The 12,626-nt window shown below is 39.0% G+C and overlaps 1 protein-coding gene across 1 annotated transcript; it reads left to right on the top strand.

Moving 5' to 3' along the window:
• Positions 1-1,869: 1,869 nt before the first annotated feature.
• LOC134287053 (glycosyltransferase-like domain-containing protein 1-like) lies at positions 1,870-3,689 on the top strand. Its single transcript, XM_062848765.1, has 4 exons — positions 1,870-2,133; positions 2,193-2,670; positions 2,886-3,170; positions 3,227-3,689. Exons 1-4 carry the CDS (start codon positions 2,061-2,063, stop codon positions 3,501-3,503), a joined length of 1,113 nt encoding a protein of 370 aa, XP_062704749.1. The 5' UTR covers positions 1,870-2,060; the 3' UTR covers positions 3,504-3,689.
• Positions 3,690-12,626: the final 8,937 nt, after the last annotated feature.

Below are 12,626 nucleotides of genomic sequence, written 5' to 3'. Positions count from 1 at the left end.
CACATTCTGATAAATCACTGATAAATACATAATGCATTTTAGAAGATATTTGATCAATATAAGAAAATTAAAACACTCTTCGCACACTGCTCACATGCTAATTGAGGTTTCCATCATTACTGGCATGTGAATTGGCATGGCCTCTTTAAAAAGGTTTTTCTGAAAAAAGCCTTCGATCCTTGCTTCGATCGGTGGTTCAAACGGGGATTAAGTTGGTCGGGAGTCAAACCAGAAGTGTTGATGACCGCTAGAGTAAAGTTGTTCACTCTTCTTGATTTCATTTGTTTACCATTAGAGTCAAGCTTTTATAATTGTATGGTTAGAGCAAACTTTGCTAGTTTGTACATTGCATTTATTCAGTTTTTGCAGTGTTGAATTATTGAACTATCGTATATCAGCTTTTAATACACTCGAATGTGAAGAAAAATGTAATGCATCATTACATTGATAATGCCAATCTAAAGGATCATTGCATGACAAGTGTGGAGTTACTGCATTTCGCATTGCAAAGGTTGATAGTCAGTCTAATTCGTGCAATGATATAATGCTTGTGGTTACTTGGGTTAACATTGAGATAATTGCCCTGTCCAAATTATATATATACCTTAGGGTGTCCAAAATGCAATTCTAGCCAGGAGATTGGAAATTGTGATTTTCTTAGCTTAAAATGCTTTCGTTAAGGTTTTTGAATAGAGTTAATAAACTATAGAGGACGAATGTCGCTGCTGTTCCCTTTGTTCTCGCTCGCAAACATGTCGGGTATCTATCTGTCAAACTGCATACTTTTTCGCTTTGACACTTATAGCCCGGTCTATCTCCGCCAGCAAGGATGTTTCGGCAGCGACGCCAGCGACATTCTTCCTCTATAGTTTATTAACTCTATTGGTTTTTGTCACCAGGAACGCATAGTACATTCATATTATAAGCGTATTATTGTATTTTTTACGAATAATCAGACTTTCGTGACGAAATTGAAATCGCCCGAAAATCGTACAAATCTGTCATCTCCGACAGCTTTTCGCTTTCGACCCATGATTCAGGCGAAATCAGCGCGGTTTGTTATGACAACAAGATCAGCTGGTGGTTGCCGAACAATGAGGATGAACGTAAACATCGGATGTCCAGCTGATTTTGTTGTGTTAACATGATCAGCTGGTGGACCGAGAACAATGAGAGAAATTTGTAAACATTGAGACGGCCGGCGAAATCTGTCATTAGTTGGCGAGTTGCTAAAGACCGGCAGCAGAGAGCGACAGCGAAATCGAAAGCGAAATAGGAGAACGACGAAATTTATTGCACTGAAGTCTAAGTGAAAAAAAAAATCGCAATGGTAACTTTGCAAAATTATTCAAACTTATTCCCTGGGTTAAAATATTTTATGCAATTCAGTATCATAATTTACATTTTATATAACTCATTTTGGTATCATAATGGCCAACTTTTCCGAACTGGCTCATTATGCAACTGAAATGAGTTGCATAATGAAAAATAGTTGTATAATTTTCATAATGCAACTCATTTGAGTTGCATTATGAACATTATGCAACTCAAATGGGTTGCATTATGAAAAAAACATTGCATAAAATTTTGTATGGAACTCGTTGCAAAACTCGATTTTTTCAGCACTCTTCGTATTTATCCAACTCGGCAAGCCTCGTTGGATAAATGTACGACTCGTGCTGAAAAAATCAACTTTTTGCAACTCGTTACATAAATAACTATTTCAGTGTATGCGTGGGCACAAGATTTCAGAAGCACGCAGCCTTTTACCCGCCTATGAAAACTCTCGTTCAGAAAACATTATTTTTCGACCTTGCGGCTAGCACCCCATGGATTATTGCCTGCGCAGCGCGGCCTCGACTGTGCCGTGCTGTCAAAATATTGTTTCTGATGAGACTGAAATCGCAGGCATTTTCTGTGCACGTAGTTAAAATATTAAAAATCCAGTCAAAAAATTGCACAAATCATAGAAATTAGTAGGTTAATTGAAGCGAAATAGTAGTGGAACATTTTGAAGACAGATCGGTGCAGTTTGCGTGATTTGGCTTCGAATTTGTCTCATGGCGAAGGTGCTAATCATCGAGCCCTTTTATGGTGGCTCCCACAAACAGTTGCTCGACACTTTTCTTCAACGTAAGTAAAATGGAAAGATTCTCCACGGTACTCTGAAGTGACCCTCCCTTCCTTCACAGAATTTCACCCGGCCGAATATGACTTGTTCACGTTAACTGCCAAAAAATGGCACTGGCGTTCTCGAATCGGCGCTCTCTACTTCTCCGAGACCATTCCAAGGGACCACCAGTACAAAACCCTGTTCACCAGCTCGGTGCTGAATCTGGCCGAGCTGATTGGGCTCCGGCCGGACTTGGCCATCTGCCGGAAGATAGTGTACTTCCACGAGAACCAACTGAACTACCCGGTACGGGAAATCAAAGAACGAGACTGCCAGTACGGTTTGAACCAGATTATGACCTGTCTTAGCGCGGACCAGATTGTGTTCAATTCGCAGTACAATAAGATATCCTTCTTGGACAATATCAAAAGCTTCCTGAACATTGCGCCGGATTTGAAGCTGAAAAATTTGAGGGAAAAGTTGGAACCGCGCTGCGAGGTCCTCTACTTTCCGATTCCGTTCCACACAATACCGAAGCGCATATTCACCAAAAACGAGTAAGTATAACTATAGATTTTACGAAAATATCTCAACAATCTTGTGAGGCTGCGAAGAATCTAGGGCCCATATATTCGAACAGCGTTGGTATTCAGCAAGACCGATATACCTACGCCTTTTCCATCTAAAAGAAATAAAGTAAAAATTTGATTCCGAGCAAATATGGAAGAATTAAAAATTTCACAAATTACCTTACCTATTCAATTTTTTTTAGCAAACCGTTGCATTTGATCTGGCCTCACCGATGGGAGCACGATAAAAATCCCCAATTTCTGACCAACACGCTGCTGGAATTGAACAAACGCCAGGTGGACTTCCGAGTGTCGATCCTGGGCGAACGAGCTCAATCCATACCGGAGTGCTTCGAAAACATTGGAGAACTGTTGAAGGAGAAGTTGATCAACTTTGGATTTCTGAGCAAAGATGAATACTATCGCACCCTACTGGATGGAGATGTCGTAATTTCAACAGCTGGACATGAATTTTACGGAGTCGCTATGTAAGTCTCACTTTCAATTAAAAAAAATAATCGTATAATATTATCCCTCTTTTCAGGTTGGAAGCATCTTACTGCGGTTGCCTACCGGTGGCACCAAACAAGCTAGTCTACCCGGAAATTTATCCGGAGACCAGTTTGTACAACACGTCGAACCAGCTAATTAAAATGCTCTACAACTGGTGCAAAAATAGACACCTGTTCGAGCGTGATCGGGCCATTTTCTACGAAAACTTCGACTTCGAGAAATACTCCGCGGTAAGCATTGTTCCCAAGTTCATATCGATGATCAGAGCGCACACCGGCGGCACTCCAGCCATGGTAAACGGGGTCTAGGCCATGTGCGTTCCGTAGCTCAATTCTAAAACCGATCGATGCTAGCTGCTCTAGAAGATTTAAATTCTTCCAATAAATTCGTAACTGTCGGTAATAGGCCAAATATGTGTAAGTGCGAGGTAGTCGCCATACGAAAAAAAAAAAAAGATCGACAACGTGCAATCTCGCGCCAATTATCTATCCACTATTATACTGCCTATGATCGCATAATTGTCCCATATGCATAGGAAACCCAGCGAATATGGGACGTATATGCGATCATAGGCAGTATAGTAGGGTCTCCAAAGGCACAAAACTGTTTGTTCTAATCATTAGTGTTACGAAAATGGTTTATTGTCAGTCGAACAATTGTTTTAAACATTATTTGTTTTAGATAATTCTGTAATAGTTAAACAACAAAATCATAACTGAGCTTAAACATTTTAAATCAAAGGGAACTGTTTTGGCATTTTTGTTTTCAGCTTTTAATAATTAGTTGATTGTTTTAGAGGTGGTCAATGGAAAATGGGTATTGTATATTACAGTACAACAGTCAAAATTCTATAAATGAAATTGAAATATCGGGAATCAACATATTCATAGATAATAAAATACTGTCGTCAATATTATTCAATTCCAAAAACCTCATTGTCCGAAATGATCTTTTGTAGAGGCTGAAACGGCACGGCACTGGATTGTTCCCCTTGATCACCACGGATTTCTTTTTGGTCTATCGTAAAAACACGCCAAACTTTCACTTTGGCACAACACTGTAATTATAACTTTTCCAAGAAATCCCTTATCTCTTAACACTTATTTTCTTATCACTAAACTCCACGAAACTTGCGCAGAATACCACCATAGAACCAACAACACCAAAACGATCCGGGCGACGTCGAACGGCCGGCAAACGGACCCCGCGGACAGTCCAAAACGCGCACCACAACAATACAACGCCGCCCCGGCGTCAATCGCGGGTCTTTTAACTTGCCGTCGCAAGAACTCATTCTCCCGATCTGAAAAGAAATAAGAGAAAAGAGAAAAGCCAAAACGGGCGTCGTCCACTCTGGCTTCATTAGTTCGGCCGCGTGACTGAGACCTTGTTGGGGTTCAGTCAGCGCTGCCGGGCGACAAACAAAAATTAAAAGAAAAACATTTCTCCGGCATTGGAGCGAGAACGTTATATCACCAGGTCAACCAGCAACAAGCAGTAAGCATTCTCTCTGCTTGCATCGCTTGTTTCTTGGTTAACCGGCGTTGGTCTATAAACATGACCGTGAAATCCACATGTGATGTAATCCACTAATTGCGTGGAGCACCATGAGGAAATAAAGGGTCTTTCTTAGATCAATGGTGATCATTGATCTTTAGATTTATTCGATACAGGGAGGGAAATGCTTCCTTCGGTCGGCAGGACCGCTACATCCGCCCCCCCCTTATATTAAGTTTTTATTTGTGAAGCAAAGAAAAACTTGCAGTAGGCATTCGGCTAGCGTATACATTTGCGGGTTAAATATTATCTTGCAAAAACGAACCAAACTAATCCTTATTTCTTTCCCTACTGTAAGATGATTCACCTTCCTCCTGACGCTCGAGTCTATCAAAATGCCGCTTCGTGTTTGTGTTGCAGTAGAAGTTTCATCGACCGAAACTAGATTTCAAGCACCAAAGAGGGGTTATTTGTAGGGTTGTCCATTGAACGAAGTCTCTCAACCAACCGCCATAATCTTTAAACTCGGAGTACCTCCCAAATAGTAGCCAACATCCTTCCATTGCACGTACGTAACCAACAACCTTCTACCTGCACAAAGTCGTTTTCATGTGTTGAGTAGTTTTAGCTACCTATCACCATTCCCATTCCATCGAACCACTCTCAGAGGTTCGACGAGTGTCTTTTCCATGTCACCGTTCAACTCCGTGAAGTTTGTCGGATTCAGCTGGCACATGTCATATAGTACTCTTGCGGAGCATTGCAGATGCCTAATGACTCCTCCCTTGGCACAGCTCGGAATATTCTTCCCATTCCAAATGCATAACTTACTCCCGAAATCAAAGACTAGGATTTCCGGTCTAACATGGCAATTTAAGCAGCAACATCCCGGCATTTCTCCAACGGCGCTAAACCATCACCTTCAAACGTGTAAACCTTGTTCGTCTTAATCGGGCAAACTCCCAACGGCTCGTCCTTGTCGGCATGACTAGCATCGCAGATTACCGCTCCATGATCCTTCTGACCCTATTCTGTCCCTACGAAAAATTCAAATTCCGTCTCCTATATCAATTAAGTTAATCAGTCAAATAAATAGTAAAAGAAATACTCCCTTATTTTTAAAGATTAAAAAGTACGAATTAAATACGAACTATATTTTGTGAACTTTTAAAAATGGCATTTAATTATATTTTTTTTCGAAATACTTTTTTTTTCGAATGTTTTTTTTTTCGAAAATATCTTACTTTTTTTTTCGAATATTGTTTTTTTTTTTTAATATATATTTTCGAATATTGTGTTTTTTTTCGAAAAATGTTTTTTTTGCCTTTTTTCTTAATACATGTGTAATATTAATAATAATGTAATAAACTTAATACATGTGTAATGTACAGTCAGGTTTTTTTTTACGCGGGGGATACGTACCGCGTAAAAAAAAAACTCAGTTCAAAATTCGAAAAACCGCGTAAAAAAAGTCTCACCATTTCTCGACGAATCATGCAAAAATAAGACGATGAAAATTTTTTTTGTATGGAGTTTTTTTTACGCGGCCGCGTAAATGAAAACCGCGTAAAAAAAGACCTGACTGTAATATTAATCAAATATTTCATCATGAATTGGCCTACTTCATTAGCCTTATGCCTTCGGCAAATTATGTGACAAACTTGAAAGTAAGGAAAAAAAACCAATTGATCACAATTGAAACATCTTCAGAAGATCATTTCTGTAAACCAAAAACAATTTGCATTTTATATTCCATCAAATCTGGATTTCACTATATGAATAAAAAATTTTTTTTTTTCGAGACGCTGCCGGAGAAAAAACAAAAAACAACAAACTTACATACTACATCATATGCAAGGCAATAATCTATTTATCTCTCTTGCATATCCGCAAAAGCTTAAAAATAAAATGAACTCACCGAGTCTCTAGGTACCTTACTTTTTCGTCCTTTTCCGTTTGTTGTGGCAAGTCCTTGGCTGCCGGCATTGCTCCACCCCTTTCCCTTTTGAGGTTGTAGGTTGGGCCTGTAAGTATACTCCATTTCTCTTGATTAACTTGTGTATAAAACCACATTGTAAATATCATTCCATATTATTTTTACAGAGGATATGGGTTCCTCTAATCTCTCTTAATATTTCATTATTTCGTAGAGGTTTTGGATTTCCTCTTTCATCAAAATTTGTAGACATTTGCTTTGTCTCCTTTCTGTGTTTCAAATTTTCTCATAATTTCATTTAAATTTTCAGAGGGCTTTTGTAAATCCTCTCTTGATTCTCTTAAGTTTTCATATTCGTTTTTTTTTTAAAAACGCTTAATTTTGCTCTCGTTTTAGTTTCTGTACTATTAAATTATTGGAGGGTACGCGTTCCTCTCCTAAATCATCTCTCCTTTCGTTCAAATTTTCCGTTTATTATGTTACTGAAGGGTGTGTATTCCTCTTCTTTATTATTTTTCTTCAATTATTTCCTTGTATTTTCTGTATTCCTGGAGGGTGTGTTTTCCTCTCCTTAATTCTTTATTTCTCTTTGTTGTTTGATATCTATGGCCCTTACAGAATAGTAGTTACTCTGGGTTTCCAGCCCTTCGGTACATTCAAAAACTGAGTTTGACGGACGCATTCATTGTTATAAATTAGCTGTAGGCTCATAGTTTATCAATATTTTTTTTTGTGTTATGTAATTCCTCTCTTACTTCCCTTTTAATGATTCATTTTATATTTACTGAGGGTATTCTATTCCTCTCATTTTTGATTAATGTTCATTTATTTTTATGGAGGGTATGAAATTCCTCTCATTTTTAATTAAGTTTTCATTTTATAATTATAGAGGGTATGAAATTCCTCTCCATTTCACTTTTAATTTTCATTTTGTATTTATTGAGGGTATGAAATTCCTCTCATTTTTCATTAATGTACAATGCTTCATTTAATTTACCACTTTATCCTGAGCGGTGACAGATGAATATGATTTTCGCTTATATTTGCACTGGTATTATTCATATCAATCGCTCTTTCTGTAATAGGTAATGTGTTTGGTATCATGTAGTCACTCTCTATTTCTTCTATTATCGGTAGGCTTCGGCTACCTTCTCTCCGTAACATAATTGTTCCATGAGACTTCATCTCTGGATTCGACAAAATATCCGTCATTTTCCCTATTAGCTCATCGTGACGGACCGTTTCCCGTGGGGTGATAACCCCTAAGTGAACTATATCTTTACTCCTTAATGTGGGCTTTTGGGGAGGGGGACAACTTGGTCTCTGTTTGATTGGATCAGTAGAGTTATATCCGCTCTGATTCGAACATGATATTCGTCCTCTAAAGCAGCAGATAAAAAGAACAATTAAAAATACTAACATTATCAATGCGCCTGTTCCTACGGTTGTGACTGTCCACCCCGAAGAAAGGGGTGAGTAAATTAAGTTTTCCAGAAAAGGTTTCTCAATTTTGAGAACATCTACATCGACTCCTAGGTCAAAAAGTTTCTTACGATCGTAGAATGAAATTTTTGAAATGTTTTCACTTAACGCTGGGATTAATTTCGTGCTATGTTCATCCCACGTAAAATTCATAATCGCATAGTTTGATTTCCTTCTTATAGATACGTTTTCTGATATCTTCGTATCTACATACTCAATTTTAATATGCCTTGTTTTAATTACCATACCAGGGGTTAACCTCATTTGGCCTGTTCCCCTGATGGTTAGACTGGTGTGGTTGTCCCCATGAAATATATCTACCTTTAACTCGTTTGGAGTAGCATATTCCCAAACATTCGATTGTCCTGTTTCGAACCAGGCGTCGTGGTTTATTTTCAATACTTTTATTCGGCAGTTTTCCGTTGAATTCCTATACATTAAATTCAAAACGCATTCGTTTTCTGACGACAAATTAATTTCTTTCGCCTTCTTGTTGCAGATTCTGTAAGACAAAAATTTCTCACACTCCTGGAACTCGGCATATGATAAGACAAATCCCCACGAGCTCGTTTTTTCTTCAATAATTATATTCTTTTCTAGATTTATGGACATTACGATTGTTCCGTTGATTTGCGGAATAAAATCTCCTTTCAACGCCTGGAACTTCCTTTTTGTCACCAGAGGTAACCTAAGGTCCATTACTAGCATCTGATTGTTTTCCGTTACAAACGAAACATCCGCTAGCCTTAGAATTTCCGGTACTAGACCGTTATTCGGCTTCTTCGGGAATTCAAGGTTTTGTGCAACGTTTCGTTCAGCTTCCTCTAAGGTTCGTAGCAATACTGCTGGTTCGAATAGCTGAACGTACCATGCCATACTGTTGTCCTTGCGCAAGAGGATTTGCAAAATTATATTTTGCTGTTTATTTAAATTGTTTAATAGGGATTGAATTCTAAATCCCATTTCAATGAGTTCTGTCTCTAATTCTACTGTATTTTTCACCGTACTCGTAAAATTTAGATCGTCTCGTACCAATTTTTGCATTTCGTCGAAGTTCTTTAATATCCCTTTTAATTTCCCATCTAGATGCACCATTGACCCATCCACGAATTTATACATCGCGTCTATTGTTGCGGTTTGAAGATCAAGGTTCAATTTAATGGATTCTTCGTTTTTCCGAAGCTTATCCAAGTTCGTGTCTATTCTCACTCTATCGTCTGAGTCCATCCCTCCGATAGCTGTGATGAATCCCCGGCTTTTTCTTGATGGGAAAAACCCTTTCACGAACTCGTTTATCCCCCTACTATTATTTAATGCGAGTTTTAAGTCATCTGCTAAGAGCGTACAATGCGAAGTTATTACTAAACGTTTCAATAACCCGCACGCCGTTTCATAATTAGACAACGTATTCTCTATCGCCAACCTACCCCTTTCTAATTCTAGTACTGGGAATCTTACCTTCATAGAGTAGGTTCCCATTCTCAACAATGGCTCTTCCCGGGTTTCTAAAATGAATTCCCCTCGCACTAGCCATATTAGTTGCAAGATCAGGAAGATGTTCCTAGAAGACGAAACGAAACAAATGAAAAAAAAAATCCTGTATTACTATTCTCATTTCGTAAGCTTGGTTATTATACGAATCAAAATAAAATCTATTTTGGCGACTACTTTTACCCGCAATCAAAGATACGCGCGAGACTGTCGCCTAAGAAAACAGATCTGTTTTCAAATTTTCCATCACAGGGCTCTTTGATAATTCTTGAAAAAGGGTCGCCACATGGCCGGGTGATGTGATGACTGCTGCGACTGCATGTGCTATTTGCACCGCGATTGAATTTCGACCATCACATAAGGCCTTGGAAAGTAGTCGCCATAATTGTGCTTTTTATGCAATGCACAATATATCACAACTACAATTAAATAATTTGTCACATTTGCAAGTCATGAGGTCTTGAGTTCATGTGATCATTCATTATATTTACATAACCTGTTGTTATGAACTCTTTCCAATCGTTTTCCGTTTTTGATAACTGTAGTTTGGTCGCTCGGAAAACTAATTATTTCGTATGGTCCTCTCCATAAAGCCTGTAATTTTTGTCCCGTACCCGTAGGATTGGCTTTTACAAGGACCCTGTCACCCCACATTGGCTGCCATTCCTTTGATTTCTTGTCATAAATCTCCTTTCGTTTCTTTTTCGATATTAGCAGATTTTCTCGTGCTTTATCGTGAAGGCGTTTTAAGGTGGATTTGAGCTCATCGGCGTAATCTGAATAGGTCAATTCCATATCTCTCATCTTGTAGATTGAGTTCGGAATTCTTGCGGCTCTGCCATATAACAATTCGAATGGTGTAAAACCAGTTGACGAATTGATCGTGGTGTTATACTGGAATGTGAAGTGTGGAAGGAGTTGATCCCATGTTTGAGGATCTCCACCAATAAATTGCCGTAAATAGATTTTCAATTCCCTATTGGACCTTTCAACGAGATTTGCCTGTGGGTGGTATGCTGTGGTTGTAATTTTCTTTATTTTCAAAATTTTGCAAACGTTTTTCATTAGTTTGCTAACGAAATTTGCACCGTTATCGGTTACGAGTTCCATAGGGGCACCAAATTTACATATGAAGTTATCTACAAATGTTTTGGCTACGGTGTGGCTTTCTTGATTTGCCATGGCAGCGACTGTTAGATATCTCGTAAGGTCATCTTGTATAACTAAACCGTATTTATTGGCATTGTTTGAATCCGGTAAGTTAACAATTCATTTTGAAATATGGGTGGTCCCTCTTGTTTAGCTGATTCAAACAACTGCTGGAGCGATCGCGTCGTGTACTGAGTACACGCACCATCTGATCGAGGATTAATAGTTTTATATACGTTACAAAATGTTCTACAAAATTGTAGAAGAACTTATTTGGAGAAAGTTTTCCGAAGAAACCATTATTCTATCTCTATGGTTCCTTGCAGAAAAATATATATTAAAGTCTAAAACAAATGACTTTGAAACAAATAAAATATTTCATTGATCCACGGCATAAGTGCAATTTTCATTGAATCAAATACATTGCGTATTAGCTTCAAAGCATTTTTGTTTTTGTTTTTAAGTCTAGTTTCCGTAAGCCTGAACGTATATTCAAAAACAAAAATTTTTGATTCTAATATTTAATTTCATTGAAACAAAAATCCTGCTACTTTGTTTCAAAAATATTTATTTTTGAATAAAAAAATATTTTGGGTATAAAAAAGCTTTGTTTATTGTTTGAAATATATTTAAAATAAATTCAGTATTTGTAAGTTGATCTGTAGTTGTTTTGTTACTAAATGCGGCGGGGAGATTTTCAATCAACGACGGCAGCTTCTGGGGAACAAAAGAAGTTTTGTTAATAAAGTAAAGATCGTCCACGAAAGTCCTCACTTATTGTGGACTTGCGAGGACTGCAGGAAGTTGATAAGGATGGCTAGATTCAAATTTGATGTGACATCGTTCGGCGATGTGAATAATGCTATTACCGAGAAGCAAGAGTCCGCGCACGCCGAGATTAGGAGCGAACTAGCTAAACAAGGCCAGCAAATTGCTCAGCTTTCCAGATGCATAAGTCCATCAATTACAACTCCGACTCGCGAACAAAGTGGTCCTGCTCGTCAACCTCCCTTGAAAAGACGCCATGATGAAGGGTCGGTCTATACCGAACCTTTAACTAACGGTACTAAGACAGTCGACAACGCAAGCGTATTTTGCCCGAGCCCGTTGAACTGTTTTGCTTATAGCTGTCGCGCATTCATCCCAGCGTCAAACCAGACGCGATTGAAAGGATTGCCTGCAATGTGAAGAAACAGTCAAGGCGGTTCCACACGTCAAACGAGGATTGGACTGCAGTTGTCTGAACTTTATTTCATACAAAGTCGGTATTGACCCCAAGCTCCGCGATGTTGCGCTAAGCGCTGATACCTGGCCGAAAGGAATCTTGTTCCGCGAGTTCGAAGACAACACATCAAAAAACTTGTGGCTTCCGCGACCAAACACGCCTACTATCCTGGTGTCCCCCGCACCCTGGACTTCGTCGTTCTCGACACCTATATGCGACTCAGTAGCCAACCGCTAACTCCAATTCTACCTGACCCGCCTGCACATGCTGTTATCTGTTATCTTAGTCACTCCAATGCTGTCGTCGAGCTCGGTGATAGAGCCTCTCACCTTTCCCAGTCTGGACAACCGGAACACACCGTAGAAAGCATCGGGGAAGCCCTCGATCCCTCCGACGCAGTCGCGCCACTCGCAGCCCTCGTTCACCTCAGCCGTTCCGGTCCTGCGTTCGGATGTGGAGAGAGGGCGAGTATTCACTCAACCAAGGCGAGTATTCACATACATTAACACTCCCACTGCCATGCTATAAATCACTTACACCAACTGCCATGCCTCAAAACAGTGGGAACGGTATTTTCCAACTGCTAATAGATATCTCAGCCGTTTTTTATCCGATTTACAAAATTTTTGAAGCTATGAATTTTCCCAGCCT

The sequence above is a fragment of the Aedes albopictus genome, chromosome 2 (assembly GCF_035046485.1).
Source record: "Aedes albopictus strain Foshan chromosome 2, AalbF5, whole genome shotgun sequence".
NCBI lineage: Eukaryota > Metazoa > Arthropoda > Insecta > Diptera > Culicidae > Aedes > Aedes albopictus.
This window is presented reverse-complemented; position numbering and strand designations above follow the sequence as displayed.

Excerpts from the sequence above, each read along its gene's own strand:
- LOC134287053 (XM_062848765.1), top strand. The coding sequence starts at position 2,061 with ATGGCGAAGGTGCTAATCATCGAGCCCTTTTATGGTGGCTCCCACAAA. Across the intron at positions 2,134-2,192 it reads GCTCGACACTTTTCTTCAAC|AATTTCACCCGGCCGAATAT; the intron begins GTAAGTAAAATG and ends CTTCCTTCACAG. Across the intron at positions 2,671-2,885 it reads CGCATATTCACCAAAAACGA|CAAACCGTTGCATTTGATCT; the intron begins GTAAGTATAACT and ends AATTTTTTTTAG.